Raw genomic sequence first — 21,801 nt, 5'->3', positions numbered from 1 at the left:
GAGATCCCCAGGAGTCATTAATTTTGTTAGAGAGCCACTGCTAAAAAAGTTTGATTCGGAAACGAGCCTTTTTAAGTTCAACAAATCTTCATTACATGTCCACGATGGTGAAGCAAGACGACTCAGACATAAGCCAACCTCGTGGAGTGCACTGTCTACTGACACCCACAAAACTTCTTTCCAATACAACAGAATGGTAAGTTCCTGAAAAGAAGCAATCCAGGAATTGTGGAAATTGAAGATTTCTTGGAGGACAGGATGCCTGAGCTGCATCTCAAAGAAAAAGTAAAATTATCCCACAAAGCAGAGTAGCCAAGATACCCCAAGAAGAACTAAACTGAGCACAAAGTACTACTGAAAAAGTATCTGCATGGTCACCACAAAATTCATATGTTCAAACATGATCACAAGGTGACTGCATTAGGAGGTGGGGCCTTTGGGAGGTTATTAGGTCACGAGGGCAGAGCCCTCATGCATCAGATTAGTGCCTTCTTAAGAGAGGTCTCAGAGAAGGCTCCTTCTGTAAGCAGACCCTCATCAGATACCAAATCTGCTACTATTTTGATCTTGGTCTTCCCAGCTTCCAGAACTCAGAAGTAAATTTCTTGTCTTACAGCATCCTGAACAGACCAAGGCAACATCTCAGTTAAGAAGCTGTATAAATGCATAAAGAGGGAAGCGAAAGCAAAGGGTGCACAGAGCCAGAATTGAACTCCACATGCCATCTGTCCCATGTTTCACAAGCACAGCATCTTTGTAGACTTAGCTTGGTTTTTCCTGATATGAGCACTGGATTAGTGATCAAAACAACCCAGCAAGCGATCCCAAATAAGGAGTACAATCCACTTTCCTCTTGTCTTTCAGTATTTGAGTTTCTACTCCCTAAGGCACATCAAAACACCACTGAAATGTGACTTTAATTAGGGACTAAGAAGCCAAGTGACCATGAGGTCATTGATCGAATTTACATCCATACATCCTTTATTGTAAAAAGATTAACAGCAATTTCTGTTTATCAGTAGGCCCAAAGAGATGCTGAAAACAACTATAAATACACATCAAATGCTGTCTGAGAATTACAATTGTTGGAATAACCATTAACAGAGAGTCAAGAAAATATGCTATTACTCTATGAAAGTCAACCCAGGGCCAGGATACAGTATAGACCCAAACTAAAGCTTCAGGATGACAGTGAGCTATACTTTGCACCCTGCAATGGACTCCTCATGACCTTGAGCATGAGTTCTCCAGAGCTCATTGGTTTAACTCATAAAACAGCATCAACAATACCACTGCACCCTATCACCACCTCTAAAATATACAACCAAAAACTCATGGTTAGACAAAATTTAGCATAATGACTGTTAATATCCCAACAAACACAGGTATTTTATATGGAAATCCAATATCCTGAGTCTCTTGGACTTTCTAAGTAATGATAGACTATGTTAGAAGATTATGTGCAAAATACAAAATTCATCCTTTCCCTAAATATTCCTCTAAAGTTATGCTGAGGCATTAGAAAGCTGTGGGCAGCCTGAGTCATATGGATTTAGCCTACCCCATTAAAATCACTTCTGTCAAATAAAACTGTAGTTTTAGGATATTATAGGATAAGAAACTCACTAAGCAGGAATGTTTTTGTATTTACTATAGAAATGATGGTGGAGTCACTTTTTTAAAAAAAGATTTATTTATTTGAAAGGCAGAGTTACAGAGAGGCATAAGCAGAGAGAAAGAGAAAGAGAGAGAGAAAGGTCTTCCATCTGCTGGTTCACTCCCCAGAAGGCCACAACAGTGGGAGCTGTGCCAATTTGAAGCCAGGAGCCAGGAGCTTCTTCCGGGTCTCTCACATAGGTGCAGGGGCCCAAGGACTTGGGCCATCTCCTACTGCTTTTCCAGGCCATAGCAGAGAGCTGGATGGGAAGTGAAGCAGTCGGGAATCAAATGGCACCCATATGGGATGCTGGCACTGTAAGCAGCAGCTTTACTCACTGTACCATAGCACTGGCCCCAAAGTCACTTTTCAATATTTTAAACATTACTTCTATTTTTATGAATTCACCAGAAATTAATTTATGCTCCTTAATAATTCAAAAATAGCTCTGCTTCAGTTGAGTAATTGTGTTTTAATTGTGAAATCTTGGTTTGCCTTCTTCCTATCTTTTATTCATATGTGCTATACGTATTTTGTAAATGGCCTTGAGTCCTTTTTGGCAAAATATAAGTAAACATGTTGTTCCAGAGTTCTACAAAGTTTCCTTCCTTCTCTGCCAATCAAAACACATCTTCTTCATGGCTAAAGTCCATGTTGCCTCCTGCATTGCCCTAGCCTGTTGCTTTGCACCACCATTATAGTATTCAATACAGTTGTACATATAGATGGACAGTTCTATGCATCTACTTGTTTACTAATTAATTGAAGGAACAGGTTCTCCATTGTGTTTTTCTTCTAGATCTAATGTGAACAGTGGCTTGGACTCCAACGAAGCCCATATGGGATTATAGCTACTATCTCTCACTTTTTTATAGCTTTATATCTCTCACTGAAAAATTAGCTATAATTACGGATATAAAGCTCAAAGCGGGGTTGGTGTGGAGCACATAGACACACTACATACGATGCCAGAATCCCATATGGGCTCCGTGGGAGTCCAAGCCGCTCCACTTGCAATTCAGCTCTCTGCTAATACATCTGGGAAAGCAGGGGAGGACGTCCCAAGTCCATGGGCTCCTGTACCCACTGGGGAGATCTGGAAGAAGCTCCTGGCTTTGGCCTGGTACAGCCTTGGCCATTGCAGCCATTTGGGGAGTGAACCAGTGGATAGAAGATCTGTGTCTCCATTTCTCTGTAACTCTGCCTTTCAAATAAATAAAATACATCTTAAAATCAAAAAGCTCATAGCATAGTGCCTGGAACTCACTAGCCATCTCCAATAAATATCTGATGATTTATCATTGCTAGTAGTGACATAATTCAAATGAGATTCTGGCTATCTCACTCTGAGAGATGTGTCTGGTGCTGCTCTGTGCATGCTGACCTCTGATGAGACTCTTCAATGAACATGAAAAAGCAAATAGAACATGAGAAAAAGAAGATGTCAATGCAAAAGTCCAGGATGTGACATGTGAGCAGACCCTGGGCAGGGGAATATTTAAGAACTAATCAGGGCCGGCGCCGCGGCTCACTAGGCTAATCCTCCGCCTAGCGGCGCCGGCACACCGGGTTCTAGTCCCAGTCGGGGCGCCGGATTCTGTCCCGGTTGGCCCTCTTCCAGGCCAGCTCTCTGCTGTGGCCCGGGAGTGCAGTGGAGGATGGCCCAAGTGCTTGGGCCCTGCACCCCATGGGAGACCAGGAAAAGCACCTGGCTCCTGCCTTCGGATCAGCGCAGCGCGCCAACCACAGCGCACTGGCCGCGGCAGCCATTGGAGGGTGAACCAACAGCAAAGGAAGACCTTTCTCTCTGTCTCTCTCTCGCACTGTACACTCTGCCTGTCCAAAAAAAAAAAAAAAAAAAAAGAACTAAATCAGTGCCCAATCAGCCGTAACTCTAATTAGTCTAAGATTTCATCATCTAGAAAGCATCCTAGTATTTGTTTCTTTTTCTGCCTGTCTTTTGTCATGTGGGTATGTTTCTTTTTACTTCCAAAGGACAGAAAATCTCACCTTAATCCTAAAGTCACTGTGGTCCCATGTAAGATAAAACATTCAAGGGAGTGGTTCAGAACCTCTGGGGGCAGCCTGATTCAAGCCATTTCCACATCATTCCACTGCGGTTGAGCTTAACCCAAGAAGGTCTCATTTGAGGGAATTATGATTTTAAAGTTTTCCAAAACTCACTGTTCCTTTTGAAGTGTGTCTTATAACCACAAATGAACAGAAAACCTGCACCCAATGCCACAGCAGTTGCTCATGTGGGAAACTTCTGGGCTGACTCAGCAGGTCCACAGAAGTGGCTTCAAAGCATTAATCAAGCCTGCTTATCTCTAGGGCTGGGGCCAGACCCAAACGCCAGTTCTTCTGCAGTGGCTCTGCCGCTTAGACAGAACCCTGCTTCCCCCATGTCCCCCACAGCCTGACGCCCGGCATGCTGAAGCCTAACTGTACTCCAGGAGCACAAACACACAACGACAGCGCAAAAGGCACACAGAGAAGTGGAACTGTCTTTCATCAGGTGTGTGTAGACACTCCAATTGTGTCACGGGTATGTAAAAAGTATGTGTGCATGCATGTGTGTGTACACTACCAGGAAGGCCACCATTTTTAGTCAACATGAGCAATATATGCACTCAAAGAGGAGGAAACTGTTCAACAACATATCTCTATTTGCCAATTTGATTGTTTAAAAACAGAGAGACTTAAGGGTACAACTAGGGGAATCTGGCAAAGAGGAAAATAAACCAGCAGCATTCTGAGGATTTGGAGAGATCCATCATAAAAGAAAGGAGGGAAGATTCAAGGGCAGGGCAAGGCAGTGACTGACAGGAAACCAAGCAGAAGAGAGCAGCAGCAAAATTCTCCCAAAGGTGAAATAACTGAGACCTGTTAGAAACAAGGGAGCCGCATAGTCTGCTTGATGGTGTTCACTGTGTTTCTCTGTAAAATAAGCACCCTTGCTGGCTGCAAACCTTCCGGAAAATCTGCTACACAAGACTTGATTCAATGGCACCTGCGGGTGTGGAAAGACTAGAGGGACAAAGTGGTGTTGAAAAGTAGAAAAAAACAAAAAAAAAACAAAAAAAACAAACAAACAAAAAAAAAACCAGGAGGACAGAACAGAGATCAAGAGAAACAGGAGAAGCAGAAGCACCAAGCCAGAAGTGACTCGGGAAAATGTTCACGGCCCCCATACCCAGCCCTGCTCAGATCCACGGGGAGTCTCTGGAGGAACCCTCCTTTCTCAATACAACAAGAGGAACAGTAGAACCCATGTTCCCCCAGGAATTACACATCAGTATCCACACTTCACAGCTTCTTAGGAGCACAAAGTGCGGAAAAGCATAGAATACAGCACAGTGGCCAGGACACACAAATATTAAATATCAGTAAGAAAGACCTCAGACTCCCTTTCTGTTGACTTATTCATTACTCCATCCCAAGTCTCCCATTTTCTGGCACGTTAACCTCCTGCATGACTTTGCCTCTAAAAGTAACATTAGTCTACATTCTCCACGTGTTTACTTCCAAGGCCTCTAAAATACGTTCCTCCTTAAAGTCATCACCCAGTGAACATCTCGCAAGTGCTCTTCTCACCACAAGGGGGCAGTATCCCATGTCATCTGGTGAAAGTACAAGGAAGACCAGAGAGTCTTATAGCAAGGGCTCCTGTAAGAATAAAACCCCTGTACACACCTCCCAATCTTGTAATTGCAAGGAAAGTTGACCCCAACAAGCCATGAAATAGGACTTGAGGATCCAAGATAACAACGTGAATAAAGACTCTCAGCAGAAACTCCGTGAAAAAATTATATTGTTCTTTGATCTGGAAATAGTCACTCACCCAAACATTTAGGGCAGCACTGTCCTGGGGGTGTGTGACTAAGGTGCTGGGGACAGGAGAGAATGGGACAGACTTCTCTCACGCACTGTGTCCTGCCTCCCTAAGAAAAGAGAGAGAGAGAAAAAAAAAAGCACATTTAGAAAAGTCAGTGCATACAGATTGTACAAACGAGACATCTGGAACACACGGAAGGGATCACTGCTCAGATCCTTGTGCTTCCTCCCACGTACCCTATCATCTTCCCCATAGGCCATTTAAGTTGCAAGGGCAAAAAAAAAAAAAAGAAAAGAAAAGGAATGATTGTGGTGTTGACTCTCCCTTCCCCGCCACCACCTTCCTTAGATTCTTAGATTCAGGGTGACTGACTTAATCAGTTTGCCTTGGATTTGCGACTTTCAGTACTAAAACCAGGAACATTTCACCCAAACCAGGAAGAGAGGGTGACCTGATTAGGGCACTACCTCTCTTTCCACTCCACCAAGCTAGGACAGGCGCCCTTTGGTGCTTCATGAGATTTTCCTTCTCGTTCTACACTTGATCTTAGCCGAGAGGCCGAGAAGCGATTTTCCTCCTCTTTCTGACCCCCATCTTTCTGTGGGTCTGCAGGCCTCACTCTCTACCCTAGCTGGGCGATGTTGCCGGGAAGGCTCAAGGAGGTTCCAAACGGGGGAAGTGGCCAATCTGCCACAATGCATCCTCTGAAAGCCAACGTACAGAAGAATCTTTCGAGCAAATTCACCAGCCTAATCAAATTTGTCTCCTTTAACTAATTCTAAGCTTACGATGACTGAACTGGAAGAACCAGCACAGCCTCAGATGCCTACTGGAGAACTTTTGGAGCTATCAGATATGTGCTTTGCTCTCTTGTTCTTCCTCTTGCCTTTCATCACCGCCCCGGGCACCCCTGACCACTGACACTCAGTCCCCTCCTCTTTGACCTCAGCATCCCCTCTTCTCTGCCCTTCAGTAGCGCTCTCCTCTCTGTACAGCATCTTTAGAAAGTACTTCCAGCCAATTTACAGTCAACCAATTTGCATGGCAGAGGTTTTGCAATATGGATTACCGTGAATTTTATGAGTAATTAAGTGTTATTTTTCTTTTTTTAAGAAAATGAGGTAGTTTGGTAAATAGATCACTAGGCAGATGGAATTTCAGTAGATTGGCTGCTCTGGGATTTGAGCTAGAAACCAAAGACTTTCAGATACCTGCGGATAATTTATATCTCAGGAGGCCTTAGGAAATGAGGAACTCACACCCCAAAGAACCCTGGGCTCCACAGGGAAAGACTCAGCTTCAGTCATTTCCTCTACACCTTCCCCACCACTGTCGGCATTCACAGCAGACGTCAGCATGAGCCCACAGATCCCATTCACCCTCATCTCGCGTAATGCTTTGCCGTGCCCATTGCTTCTGCTTTCCCTCTCTGTCCTTGCCAGGATGACAGTTTATGTTTCGGTGGGATTGAATTGAAAGCAGAGAGCATGTTATATGTCTTTTTAAATATCTGTTATTGTTAAGCCTCTTTAATGTTGGATTCTTCCCCAAACCAAAAGAGAGCATGCAAAAATACCAGAAGATCATCTGTTGTTTTTACATTATTTCCAGATCAGCAAGAATCATTGAAAATCTCCCCAAGATCCCAGGCTGTTCTGAGATTCCTCACTCAACCCTGCATAATCCTCAAGTTGGGAGTCTGTCATCAGACTGCAGAGGGCATAACCCTGAGGTCAACCCCAGCTTTTACATAAGACATAGAAGCCAAATCCAGAGAGAGGACAGGACAACTCTGCCCTTGGCGTTCAGTTTCAAAGAAATTCATCGGCAGGCAACTTCCTAAAATCCTGAAGGCTCAGGCCACACAAGCACGTCTCTGTGCTGGCTTCTCTTGGGTGTACAGAGAACACATTCTTTTCATCAATATTCTCTGTTCTTATTGGATTGGCATCTATTTCTTGAGCAAAATTTAAAATTAAAATTTCAGAAATATTGCATAATTGTAAAAGAGTTAACTTGTCCATCACTTTGGGAACCTGGCAAAGATTAGATGCATGCCAGTAATTTTCCTTACAATAAGGTTAAAGAGCAAATTTGCATACATAATACAAGCACAGTTTGTGTTTCCCAAGAGTCTGTTAAAGTAACTTGAACTCCAGTCTGTGTTTGCTGGTTTAGTAGAGTTTTATTTTGTTTGGGTTGCAGTATTGTGGCATAGCCCAAATCCTGAGGCCATATTGCAATTAATGCCTCCAAAGGAAGTCCAGGTCTCTCCTAGGAACATGGTTGCAGCTTACAACCTGCTTCTACCATTTCAACTCAGCAGGGACTCTGGTTAAACTATAATCTGTGGATATGCTGTAAACTAAGAGTTAAAATAGCAGAAGTAAACATTTCTGGTTCTAAAATGAATGAATTTCCACGGAAACCACACCAACCTGGGCTCTAGCAGATTATCACAATAGCTCTAATTGGCTCCCCTGCTGGCGCTCTCTTCCACCAATCCATCCTAGATGGTCTGATAAGCTCCAGGATTATTTTACCAAATCTTTGTTTCAGGTCCATCATATGCTGAGAATACAGCAGTTAATAACATATACAAAACTCATTCCCTTTAAGAAGCCTACATTACCAATGAGATGCCTACCCCTGCTAAAGTTGAGGATGACTTACCATCGTATTCAAGATAAACTCAACTCACTCTGGCTAAAGTCAATGGAGAGGAGACTATGCACTCACAAAAAAACTCTTCCTTTTTCTCTCTCATAGTTACACTACATTTCCCAGACTCCTTTGCAGTCAGGTGAGGCCACATGACTAAGCTCTGACACACTGGAGGTGGATGAAAAATAATATAACATGCTTCCTAGCCTGGCAAATAAAAATCTGACACAATCCTCTACGCTCTCAATTATTGTCTATACTGGGTGGATGGCCAGCCGCAGGGAGTAGGAATCAAGAACTCAAGAACTTTACAAAAAATAGAAAGAGCCTGGTTTCCTGGGTCACCAAATGGAAGCCTACTCATCAGATGCTTGCAAATGAATTATGAAACAGCAAGAAACAAACTTCGTTGCATAATTTAGAGGCACCAGTTATTTATTATATTATTAGCATACTTTTCAAGATACCCCATAATTTCTCCTCCAATCTTTTACCCCACAATCCCAATACAAAGACAGGGCTCCAATGTGCCTTATTCCTTAATTGTCCCCAAACATATCTTTTGCCTTCCATCTTCTTCATATATACCTCTTTCCCTCTATCCATGCATGATTTGACTCCTATCAAAATCCTGCTTCATCCCATGTGAACCTCAAGCCTATCCTTATTTGTGATGTCATCCTGAGCCCTTCAGCTCCCAGGGACCCTCTCCACCTTCACTTATCTCCTCTTTTCTTATCTACTCCTATATTTTGAGCATACACATAATGTTTGGTACATATATAAAAGCTTAATCTTGCAAGGTAACACTGGTTTCCCCCCCTGACTGGACTGTTTTACAGGCAGGAACCAATCCTATATGCCTAATACTGTTCAGAAAAAGGAGGAGCTAAAGAAAATATCTCAACCAAAAATCAGTGAATGAAAGGAAGAGCCACCATCACAATAATTCCCAGAATCCAGATTTTCTATCTTCTTATTTGGTTGACAAGGGAATGCCAGAAATTTCCATACTTGCTTATGCATTATAATTTTCACCATTTGTCTGTCCTTGAAGAGGGCAAGTTTGTTCTTTAGAGATGATCATGTGTTCTGAATACCCAAGTGCCTCTGACAGTAGCTATTTTTCAAAGACAGACCTGAAACCTATCTTGGGTCTATTTTCTGTCCTCTTGTTTTTCTTTCAGCCAGCTCAGTGAAGAACACAATTGCTTCGCGTCAAAGTTTACCCTAAAGCAGCAATTTGCTGCATAATAAAAATCTACCTTACTCAATATGGTGATGAGTTCAAGATGATAAAACGTAGCCACGTGCATGCAGGATGCGTCTCTAACCCCTTTCAGAACCACTGACAATTAGGGGATGGAAACGATCCTGGAGCATGAGACACAGTCCTGATCCCTTGACAAGGATGCAAAGCCTGGCTCCCACAGAGGAGGCTGGGAACAGAGTAGCACATTGCTAAATAGTTAAAATGATTCAGCTACACTCTACCGCATTCTAGGAAGATGGTTTTTTTTTTCCCCTAATCCCAATTCGTGGATAAAAACAGAGTTTTCTATTGATTTTGAAATGAAGGTGGGAAGAAAGGAGAAAGCAACTAGAGAACCTACCCTAGAGGAGAAATACATCTTCAGCGCCAAGGGTCTATGTGTGATCCATAATTCTTATATTACAGCAGCCAGCAGTGCAAAGCTGATTTGTGAATACAGCAAGCACTTTGAATTACAAATTGGGTCAAAAAACTTCACAGAAAGAGATGGATGTCCTTTAACCATGCCTTTCTTCTGGCCTGGAACTCTCTATTGCTAAGTTTCAGAACATGACACTTAGTACTAGGGGGGAAAATCATGGTACTCGGCTTTCCCTGTTCTTGGCCAGCACAGAATAGGAAAATTAAAATTAAAAAAGTACCAATACAAGCAGAAGAGGGCAGCAGGTGAGCTGCTGGACTCGGAGCATAAGTAGGTGTGTATCTGGCATCATGGTTAAGATGCCAACATCTCACATCAGAGGGGCTGGGTTTGAACCCTGGCTCTACTCCCAAATCAAGCTTCCTGCCAACACCTATCCTGGGAGACAGGTGGTGATGGTTCAAGTGGTTGGGTCCTTGACACCCACGTGGAAGACCTGGATTGAGTTATCAGCTCCTGGCTTGGCTTCAGTTTAGTCCAGCCTTAGCTCTTGCAGGTTCTTGGAGAGTAAGCCAGCCACTGGAAGTCCCTGTCTGTCTGTGTGTCTGTGTGTGTGTGTGTCTCTCTCTCACCCCCTTCCATCTCTTCCTCTATCTCTCTCAAATAATATTATAAGAAATGAGAGAGGGAAGGAAGGGAGGGAGGAAAGGAAGGAGGGAGGGAGAAGAGAGAAAAAGAATAAAGGAAAACAGAGCAGACAAAAGAGAGAGAGCACTCCCAACAGGTAGTATCTGTGGAGCACAGGCAATCCAGGCTCTGTGATTAGATCCTTTGATAATTTCAGTAAAGCCTCCTAGGATACCTGTGGCTGTTATCACCCTGCATAGAGACTAAGGCACAGACCCTGAAGGAAACTGTGCAGAAAACTTGCCACCCACCAAGTGAGTGGCAGGACTGAACCAGGAACTCAGTTCTGTGATGGTTCAATTTTGGGTGTCAACATGACTGAAATGAGGGCTGCCTGGGGAACTGGTAAGCCCTTATTCCAGGTGGGTCTGTGTGGGTGTTTCCAGAGAACAGCTGTGTGTGGCTCAGGGAACCAAGTGGGGAAAACCCACCCGGAATGTATGCGGCACCATCCAGTCAGCTGGGGGCCTGGATGGAACAGGAAGCAGAAGGGGAAACCCCCTCCCTCTAGCTCTGCCCTCCAGGGCAGGTGCATTTTCTGCTGCTGCCCTTGGACATCACACTCCAGGTTCTTCAACCTGTAGACTCTGGAGCCCTCGGCCACGGAGTGGAGGCTGCATTATTGCCTCTGTGGTCCTGAGGCTTCTGGATTCTTCTATTGTAGCACATGACTAAGTTCCTGGCTCTGTAGCTTGCAGACGGCCATCCCGGAACTAACTTTTCAGGCTCTGCAACCCTGGGAGTCAATGTAATAAATCCATACATAAATGTGTATATTCTCCTGGTTCTGCTTCTTAAAAGCACCTTGACTAGTACCAGGTCTAACATCCAAGCCAAGTCATTTCCATCTGCTGTGGCCCTCCCAAGGTTGCAGTATGATTTCTGAGATGTGAAGTGCAACCAAATAGACAGTCAGAGCTCGCTCCTCTTTGAGTTGTTCGTATGTCTTGCTGGTAGATTTTGTCTGAGCTTTATGTCTGCTTCTGAGGTTAAAATGGCTTAGATAAAATGTGTTCTCTATATTTTTGTTATTTAGGGAGACAAAATTCAAATCAGGCATCCACCTTAACCACCTTGAGGGTTTTTCCTGTCATTTTTGCTTCTCTCCCCTCCCTTCCTAACCTTTTCTGGCTCTTTTATACCTTAAACAAAATATCCCTCCTCCTATGCAAATCTGAATGTCTTGGGCTCGTCTCCTCCAATTCCTTCAGGAAAAGAAAAGAGTTCACCAACTCCTGGCCTAATTTATAACCCACCAACACATGCCACAGACTGCCTCATCTATTCACTCTCAAATCCACAATTTCATACTTAAAAACCTCATTGCTGGGGCTAGCATGGTTGTGCAGCAGATTAAGCTGCCCACTTCTGACGTAGGCAGCCCATAGGGGAAGGTCAATTCAATTCCTGGCTTCTCCACTTCCCATCCACCACTTGGAAAGCAGGGAATGATGCCTCAAATACTTGAGCACCTGACACCCAAGCAGGAGACTGGATGGAGATCCTGGCTTTAGCTTGGCTCAGCCTAAGGCTGTTGCACCCATTTGGGAAGTGAACCACCTAATGGAGTGCTCACTGTACCTTTCAAATAAATAAATATTTCAGAAAAAAGGCTTCATTGCTACTTAGCATTCTCATGTAGGCTGTGGGTGAGACTCATTCATGGAATTCTTCAAAAAAGGTAGTGGGGGCTTCACTGTGAAGATTCTCACTCAGAACCCAGGCATCTGTATTTTTTATTCAAGCTGTGATTGAGCTCTTATCTCTCTCAAGCCCATTTCTGAGGCCAGGACTCTGCAAACCATGCCTCCTCCCACTTTGCCAGGTGAGGCTCAGCCCACAGGGGCCGGTGGAGGAAGGGATGCTTCCTTCTGTTGGTTTGCTGTGGCTTCACCCCAGCCGCACAGTTCTATACGGCAGCCTTCTGATCCTCCCAGCGGCAGCAGCTTGCCTGGCTTGCAATATCCCCACCACTCCAGTCCCTGCCCCACAGCACAGCCCCTAAGTTCCTCAGTTTTGCTAATTCCACTCTCTTCTCCCTGCTTCCCCACCCAGGAGGTGGTACTCTTGTCTTGAGCTATGCCACCTCCAGCACCTCTCAGAACTCATTTGGTTGCTTAGTCATCTAGTTAACAACTCTATTGCTACCTTATAGTGCTCCTGACGAGGCTTTGCCTGGGACAACCTGGGGCCCTGATGAGCTGCCAGGTGTGGCAGTCCAGCTTCCATCCTGCCCTGGATTCCTCCAGCAAAGCCAGCGGCCCTGCAGGCTCACTGCTCCCAGAGCTCATGAGACTACATAGACCGAGGCCTGCACAAAGTTCATGGAAAATGCATGCTATGAAAACGTATGCATGGATGTAAAAAAATGACTTTGCACCAGCATAAACTTATTTTTAACTCCATTTTCCATGAACTTTTAAAGACCCTTCATAGGACCTCACATTCTACGGTAGGCTACACACCATTGTGGTGTAATAATTTGTGTACAGTTGTGTGTCAGACTTACCCAACAGATGAGTGCTTCTGAAATTGGACACTGCTGAAATCTGGAGTCAAATAATTCTTTGCTGTGGGGGTAACCTGTGTATTCTAGGATGTACAGCACCATCCGTGGCTTTTACCTGCTGGATGCCAGTAGCACCCTATGTCCCATGGCTGTGACAACAAAAATGCCTTCAGACATTGCCAGGATGTCCTCTGCGAGCCCAAACCACCCCTAGCTGAGAACTGCAGCACTAGCCCACTCTCTCCTCAAACCAATGCGGTTGGGGCAGGGAGCTGGGGAGGGATAAGGAGCTAAGGTCTGTCAAGACCCAGGCTATACACATGCCCACATCCCATCATCTTCCATGGCTCTCAATCTTCACAACATAATTTGGGGATTCCATCCCCACAGCAAAACCATGCTGCAGAGGTGTGCAATGTTAGTGACTTTCCCAGATGGGCTGAGGCAGCTGTCTCGGGCGCTGCACCTTACTGAACGCCTCACAGGCCTGAGCCTCCAGCCAGCAGGGGCCTTAGTGCCCTCAGCAGCCAGCACACATCACAGCGTTGGCGATGCTCAGGGGGCGTGTTTGGGGGGACGATGCTCATTTTTCTGATGCACTGCTTCTCCCTGAGAGGAAAACCAGGCCCCGGTTCCCTCTGCTGGGGCTTGGAGGCCACTTGCTTCAGGCTTGTGAAGGAAAGCAGGGCAAAGCAGGGCACAGGCAGAGCTGGGAGTCACACTGATGGGGGAGATGTGCGCTGTGCTGGAGCCAGTGCAGGCCTTCTGATTCAATCTGTGCAACTTTCTGCCCCAAGAACTGGAACATTACAGCTGGGTTTCTGTTTCTGAGTGATAAAATAAAACTCAATTTTGGCTCTATACACAAAGACTCCAGAACATATCAGGAACCTCGATCAAAATGCCTATTTATCTCCTAAAATCCTAAGCAAACAATGGTCCCTGAGAAGGGCACACACGGCTAACAGAAAGCCCTTTTTGTACTTTGTTGCTGATTCAGAGAACCACGCACTGACGCTCTGTCTTGAGAACTAAGTCTGAAATAAATTCCTTTCGATTTTCCCATCAATGAACATTTCTGTGTCTAATTGTACTGTAGCTGATATTATTGTTTAGCTTCTTATGGCAGCTGTAACAAATGACCACACAAACAGTGGCCACAAACAACACTGCCGTACTGTCTTACAGCTCTTGAGGTCGGATGTCGGAAATTATGTCCCCCGGGCTGAAATCAAGGTGTCAGCCAGGCGGTGTTCCTACTGGGGGCTCTGGGGAGAATCTGTTTCCTGGCCTTTTCTGCTTCCAGAGGTAGCTGCCTTCCTTGGCTCACCGCCTTTCCTCCGTCTCCAAAGTCAGCAATATAGCATCTGTACTTTAAAAATTTATTTATATTTTATTTATTTGAAAGCTAGAGACACACACACACATAAAGGCAGAGGCAAAGTAGCGGTAGCAGTAGAGATAGAGAGAACAGAGATCTCCCACACGCTGGTTCACACCCCAAATGCCCACAATAACCAAGGCTGGATCAGGAAAAAACCAGCATTGAGGACCTCAATGCAGGTCTTACACATGGGCCGCAGGGACTCAGCCACTTGCGCCACCAACTGCCCACTCCCAGGGTGTGTACTAACAGGAAGCTGGGATCAGCAGCACAGATGGGTCTCAACCCCAGGCACTGAGATAAGGAATGTGGGTGTCTCAAGTGGAGGCGGAGCCACTATGCCAAACACCTGCCCCATGCTGAGATTTCTCTCGGACTCCAGCCTTCTGCTCCTGTTGTCACATCTTCCCTGGCTCTCCTGCCTCCCTTCTGCAGGGATTCTTCCAAGAGAACTCACTGAGGATCATCTCCACCACCACCACTGCGAATCCTTAATCACATCTGCAAAGTCCCTTTCACCAAGTAAGGCCATGTTTACAGGTTCTGGATATTAGGACATGGACAACTTGGGGGTCAGGGGAGACATTAATCTGCCTATCACAACTACTAGTTAGAAAATGATATCACAGTCCTAGGCATGGTACTTCAAGCCTAAGGTCCCTAGAACACACCAAAATAATCTCTTCTATCCCCCTTCCCCCTCGCTGCAAAACCTAATGTTTCCAGTGTTTTCCAGAAAGGAAAAGACACCCAAGAATCTCAGTGTGAATCCTGTTCACAAGGTTTGTGAACTGAACAAGTTTACATCCACTTACTTGTTCTCCCTGTGCCCAGCTCTGTTTAGAAGAGGAAACCCAAACCAGACCATCTGACTATCTCATCTTATTCATTCTTTCATTATTGTCACAGGCAAATCATAAGTGCTGAGGGACAGCTTCAGGAGCAGTTTTGGGGTGTTAATGAAGACAACTTCCTGGTTGCCAACAGGTCTCTTCAAGGCACTCCACCAACCCTGCTGAACAGCACCGACCCTTTAAATTGAAATCTCCACTAAACTGTAGGACTTGGCCAGTCACCCTCTGGCCCAGGCCAGTGAGCCTGCGGGACCTCAACATCCTCTCCTTCTCAGATGTCTCCCAAAGACTCTGACGGTGTTCACCATATTCCCAGATTCTTGTGGGAAATCGTACACAAATGCCCAGCCTGGTCTCAGAGCGGGGATTGCATAGCTTGCACTGTGAGACTTGAGCCGGCCGACAGCACAGCTAGATGCCGTCTTTCAACAGCTGCATCAGTGAACAGGCCTGGCCCCATTACAGCGACAGCCCTGAACTTCAAGTGCATACAGGGGCAGAGCCAAACACCATAATTTAAGGAAATAAATAGCAAGTTAATAAATAAACAGGGGATGGGAACGTCTTCACTATTGCTCCATCCATCCATATTTTCCTTTATTTGAGAGGCCGAGAGACAGACAAACAGAGAAATAAATAGTTTTACTCCCTAGATGCCCCAGTAGCTGGGCAGAGGGTGGAACTGGGAACACAATCCAGGTCTCCCACGTGGGTGCAGAGACCCAGTTGCTTGAGCCATTGCTGCTGCCTCCCAGGGTCTGGAGCAGCAGGAAGAAGTGGCAGGGGTGGGAGGAGGTGAGGGTGAGGAACAGGTAAGAATGGAAGGAAGCCAGGCACCAACCCAGGTCTCTGATGTGGGACCTGAGCATCCTAACGGCTGTCTTAACTGCTAGGCCAAACTCCTGCCCCCATTAATCCCAATCTAAAGGGGGTTTGCGCTGTATTTGTTTAAGCCTCCTATTTAAAGGTAACGCTCACCTCCTCTGTCCCTTGAAGCTTTTCGTCAAAGCTCTTCCTTGCCACCTAGCCAAGTGGCAGATTATTTAGCTTCTATTTTTGTTTTTGCTTTGAAAAAAAGAAATTGGGAAATTCTTCCTCTCTTCCAAACCCCAGCTTTCCAGTCTGGCAGACACACAAATCACTGATAAGACTTGGACGCTGTTCGAGGCAAATTCCAACTGGTTCTGGGTTTTCACACATTTTACACCCTTCTGTGTATTTTAGAAGCCAGAAGATAAAAGCACCCTATGGGACCAAGCTCAGATGAGATCTCTGAGCAAATGCCCTGGGAACTGAGGGGTGAAGGCACCAAGAAATCGAATAGCTTTGCCAGCCCTGTTTTGTTTGGTGTGTGGAAGCAGGTGCTGAGGGATGGCTAGGATTCACGGGATGTGCCCCAGGAAGGTGATATCCCTCCCAGGGCTTACGGAGTGGGGAGACACGGGGGCTGCCGATAAAGGCTCTGAGAGTCCAGGCCTGCTGTGCCGGCGAGCATGGGTGTTCCCTCCCCGAAACAACCGACAAATAAACAAGTAAATCCACAAGAGTGCACCCTCCTAATATTTCAGATTCCCAGAAACCTTGCAGACCACCCTGGTAGGACGTTTCTCAATTCCCACCCAGGAAAAAAAAAAAAAAAGGAAAGTGAGAGAGAGAGAGAGAGAGAGAGAGCAAGAGTAAGCAAAAGGAAGAAAATGAGCCCTTTTCCTTTTCTTGCCATTTTTATCAAAGTTCAACCTTTCATCATCATGTAAGTAGTCAAAGCTGCTACAAGCCTACTGCTGACACATCAAACGCCTTATCTACAGTCTGGCCGGCTTCCAGGGAGATGAAAAGAACAATCATTCAGGACTCACACCTCCCGTGAGTTATGAGCCATTCCTGAAAGGAAGGAAATAACACCATCTTCCAGAAGAAAGGGCATTTTTCATGTTCCCCAGGCTGTCTACACCACAGAAATGCTGGAGCTGCGCTAAGGAGGGAGCCGCACGCAGGCCTTTGATGCGTCGAGGACCTCTGGGGGCAGACGTTCATCTGGTGGCTAAGACGCCAGGCGGGATGCCCACGTCCCACCCTGAACTGCCAGGTTTGATTCTGGCTCCAGCTTCCTGCCAGTGTACACTTTGGGAGGTGGCAGCGATGCTCAGGAAGTTGGGGCACTGTACCCATACAGGAGACCCAGGCTGAGCTCCCAGCGCCCGGCTGCCGCCTGGCCTGACCCCAGCTGCTGCAGGCATTTAGGCGCTGAACCATCAAGGCAGGAACATGGTCTTTCTCTTTCTCAAATGCATACTTTCTTATCTTAATTTTATTTTAAATCTTAATTCTGAAATTCAAAGACAGAAACTTCAACAACACCAATGAATTACTTTCCTAAGACCTTTATGTTCACCTTGCAGTTTCTGGCTACCTAAAATAGTTTATCGACGCTACATGCTTCATATATTGTTTTAATTTTAATTTTGGCCCTGCAATGTTTCATGTGAATTTATCATTTTCCCCAGACCTGGTTGAGAGTTCACTAGGGGTAGAAGTCGTGTTAATAGCTTCCTCAGTGCGCAGCTCCACAGTGAGACCACAGCAATATCACAAGGGTTCAGTTTTTCAGTTAAACAACTACTTGCTGGGTTGTCAGTGAAAGCTGAAAATAACTTAAAATATCTGTACTCTGGTGAGGTTTCTTGAGATACAAAAACATCAGTTGTCTTGAAATGAATTACTCTTAACTAAGATATATCCGGATCCCACTCACTGTATTGACAAAATTATACTTAGAAGTCTCTGGGGTTTTCCTAAATATAGTGCAACTGGGAAACTAGTAAAACATAAGAGTGCATTTAAACTTCATTTTAGTTTCTGAATAGCCATCTCCTGGTCACAGCATCTCAGCTTCTATTCAACCATTCAACCAACATTTGAGTTTCTGTATGTCAGGCACTGTGGTCTTTCAGTGGAAAATATTCTTGAACATGCACATTATATATGATTGGGTGCAGTTCTTTCTTTTGTTTCAAGTGATAATTTCCTGAAATCCTAGCAAAATCTACAATGTTGAAGACAGCATATTATGGAGCTGTAGGATAAACAATGTCCAGAGGCCAGAGGTTTCTGGTGCCATCCATCCAAGCTAGTGACACTCCTCGCACTGGCCTTGTCCACCGATTTCTAGTTTGTGTTTTCAGACAATCAAGTTGCATCCCAATCTTGGCATGCTCTTGGGATGATCTTAATCTAGGCCAAATCGGATCAAAGGAAAAGAAGAGGAACCAGCTGTGGTGGGGAGGGCCTGGATTGAGTCACAGTCTGACATGCCTGGGCAAGTTCAGCAGAGAGAAGATTCACCCTAAGGGAGAAAGGGATGAGGCAGAGGAGAATCACCTGGCGACTGAGCCTGGACTCAGAAGGCAGGCAGTATCATCAAGAAACTTCGCATCTGTCATCCAAATCATCCCAGGCTCAGGAAGAGGGATGCCAGTGCTGGTCTTATGGGGAAAGAATGGTGAAAAAAAAAAAAAAAACGTGCAAAAGAACAGGGTCCCTACTGAACTGGGAGTCCTATAATTGAGTAAAACAGACAGAAAGGAACTTAATGCCGGCCCTTACCACTTTGCCAAGAGGCCCCACTCCGGTCATGTGAGGCCTTGAGGACAACTGGCTGACTTCCTATGGAAGACAGTCACCATCTGACCTGCATCAGCACAATACAACAGCACATGGCTGCACGGCACAGGTGTGTTCTCCGACACAGGCCAGTCGGGAAGAACCCGTGCTTGGCTTCCAGTAGAAACAATGACTTAACAATAAATGGAGGCCGGCGCTGTGGCTCACTTGGCTAATCCTCCACCTGCAGCGCCGGCACCCCGGGTTCTGGTCCTGGTTGGGGCGCTGGATTCTGTCCCGGTTGCCCCTCTTCCAGGCCAGCTCTCTGCTGTGACCCGGGAGGGCAGTGGAGGATGGCCCAAGTGTTTGGGCGAGACCAGGAGGAAGCATCTGGCTCCTGGCTTCGGATTGGCACAGCGCGCTGGCTGTGGCGGCCATTTGGGGGGTAAACCAACACAAGGAAGACCTTTCTTTCTGTTTCTCTCTTTCTCACTGTCTAACTCTGCCTGTCAAAAAAAAAAAAAAAAAAAGCTTCAGAGCTTCCATGCAGGGTCCTTGAACCAGAGACAAGTCCCTCAGAATACGCACAGGGGCTCTCCTCCGTGGCCAGTTGGGAAAGGAAATACTTTTGAGGGCAAATACTGCAGACTCAGGGAGGTATCAGTTCAGAAATATGCACTATTTTATTATACCAGGCTAACTTGAAGATGCCAGTGATGTCTTAAAAACAGGCAGATTAAGTGAAAGTTTACATTCTGAAGGCTGAACATCCAGCCCTTTTTTGACCAAAAAATTCAGAAAATCACTTTTTAAATTGGTGTATGTTATTTATAAAGAGCCTCATCAACCAGGACTATGTGTGTCTGCCAAGTTCAGAGAACTGACATAAACAAATAACTCCATGTGTATAACCACCTCATGAACAGAACATATACTGGGATTCAAAATTGACTTCACTCTAAATATTTGCAATAGCTAACACTTAATGAGCATTTACTATGTGCCAGGAACTGAGTTAAAAGCTTTACCCTCATCATCTTATTCTTAGCATAAAACCTGAGATCGGATACTACTGTTTTTCTTGATTTAACAGATAAATAAATTAAAAGTTTAGAGAAGTGAAGTAACTCTGGTGCAAAGTAGTAACAGATAGTGCCTGGGTCTACATGGGTTCTTAACTTCATGAGTTTGATCCTTTGAATCATGTGGGTTTCCAGTTTTCCTTCTTGATTTAGAATGTGGAACTATTTACTGATTTGTATCCAGTTTAAAGCACAGATATGATCATGTCGTCAGGAACTAGGATTTCATAAACATTTGTAAGGATATTATTTTTCCTCAAATGTTTGATTCATCGATTAGGTGGCGTTTGGTCTAAGTCTCACATTCATAGATACTGTTATTTCTGCAAATCTAATAATAGATCTGAAGTTTCTGAGAGCATTACCATGCAAACATGTCGCATCCAGGTAGCTGATGAAGGAAATGACCTCTAGAAAGATTTGCAGGCTTTTGCCTGCAACACTGGACTACATGTATTACTGCATGGCCTTTGGACCTGAAACTGAGAGCAGAATCATTTAAAAGTTTTTGCTATAAACAATTTTGGTGCAAACACTGATCCTTTCATTTCCAAGTTGTAAGGATACTTCGGCTTTTTAAAGTAAAATCATTTAGAAACTCTGGGAAATATTGATTTTGAACACTTATCCTCTTGTGGTTGCCCACGTTTCCCCACGGTGGCATGTTTTATTACTGCTGTGGTGACAGCAATCATTTTTCCAGCAGGATTGATTCAAGAGAATGGGCTGCTTGTGATTTCAAAAACAGAAGCTGCCTTGCACGGTTCAGGAGAGAGGGAGCAAGAACCGAGCCCAAAAGTTACCGCAATGGGGACTAGTTAGTTAAGAGCTAAGTATATCGTACTCTTTGACCCAGACCACCAGAAATACCTTCCTAAACAAAAACGCAAACCAGTTATTATACACCAATGTCCAGACATAGCACTTTTAGGTAAAGGACAAGGGTACTTCAGAAAGTTTGTGGAAAAATGAAATTAAAGGTAAGTTTATTTTAGTGAAAAAATTCTGAAAATCATACATACAAGGGGTCTTCAAAAAGTTTGCGGAAAATGTATACTAGAAAAAGATTTCAAAATCTTTTTATACCAAAATAAATATCTTTTAAATTAAGTCATCTATCCACAGTGTTTTAAAGTACTGTCATATATACTATATTTTCTACCTGAGCAATTTTTTAACGATTGATTCATTGAATGGTGGAGTGAGAGAGAGAAAGAGTGTGCAAGAAAGTGAACTGCTGGGTCACTCTCAAAATGACTGTAACAGCGGACCTGAGACAGGCCAAAGCCAGCAGCCAGGAACTCCCTTGTGGTCTCTGACATGGGTGGCAGGGATCCAGGTACTTGAGCCATCACCTGCTGCCTCGCAGGGTACACATTAGCAGGAAGCGGGATAGAAGAGGAGCTGGGACTTGAACCCATGCACTCTGATACGGGATGCGGGCATCTCCAGAGGTTTGCTAACCACTGTGCCACATGCACCACCTCAACTGCTTTTGGAGAGGAGATGGAGACCTTCTGTTTTGTTTTGGAATTTCATCCAAAGAATCCATGCAGTGACCTTATCAGATAGCTACTTACAACAAGAATTTAATATGCTACCTAAATACTAACAGAAATATTTGACCACAATGGTGACATCCATAACCACACACTTGTGGCTACACAGGATATTCTTCAAGTCACAAATCCATTCTTGCAATCAGAAATGACAATGTGGTGATCATTAATGAACAAATGAATGGACTTGGGCGATATTTTTTATCTGAATTGTGGTTATTTTATGACACCATTTTCCTCAAAGCTATGCTGAAATTTATATGCACAAATGTAAACACAGTGCCCAGCCCAGAGACTGATCTATAAGTTACTGGCAAAAATGATCCTTGGCCA

At 44.8% G+C, this 21,801-nt stretch overlaps 1 protein-coding gene across 3 annotated transcripts in view; it reads right to left on the bottom strand.

The window, feature by feature from the left end:
• Positions 1–21,801, bottom strand: part of BMPER (BMP binding endothelial regulator) — a 504,101-nt gene that overhangs the window by 123,563 nt on the left and 358,737 nt on the right. For all 3 annotated transcript variants that reach the window (XM_070059710.1, XM_002713750.5, XM_051853278.2), the window contains one exon: positions 5,502–5,601. In XM_070059710.1, the coding sequence (XP_069915811.1) occupies positions 5,502–5,601 (100 nt within the window). The remainder of the gene's footprint in view (positions 1–5,501; positions 5,602–21,801) is intronic.

The sequence above is a fragment of the Oryctolagus cuniculus genome, chromosome 16 (genome assembly GCF_964237555.1).
Source record: "Oryctolagus cuniculus chromosome 16, mOryCun1.1, whole genome shotgun sequence".
Taxonomy (NCBI): domain Eukaryota; kingdom Metazoa; phylum Chordata; class Mammalia; order Lagomorpha; family Leporidae; genus Oryctolagus; species Oryctolagus cuniculus.
This window is presented reverse-complemented; position numbering and strand designations above follow the sequence as displayed.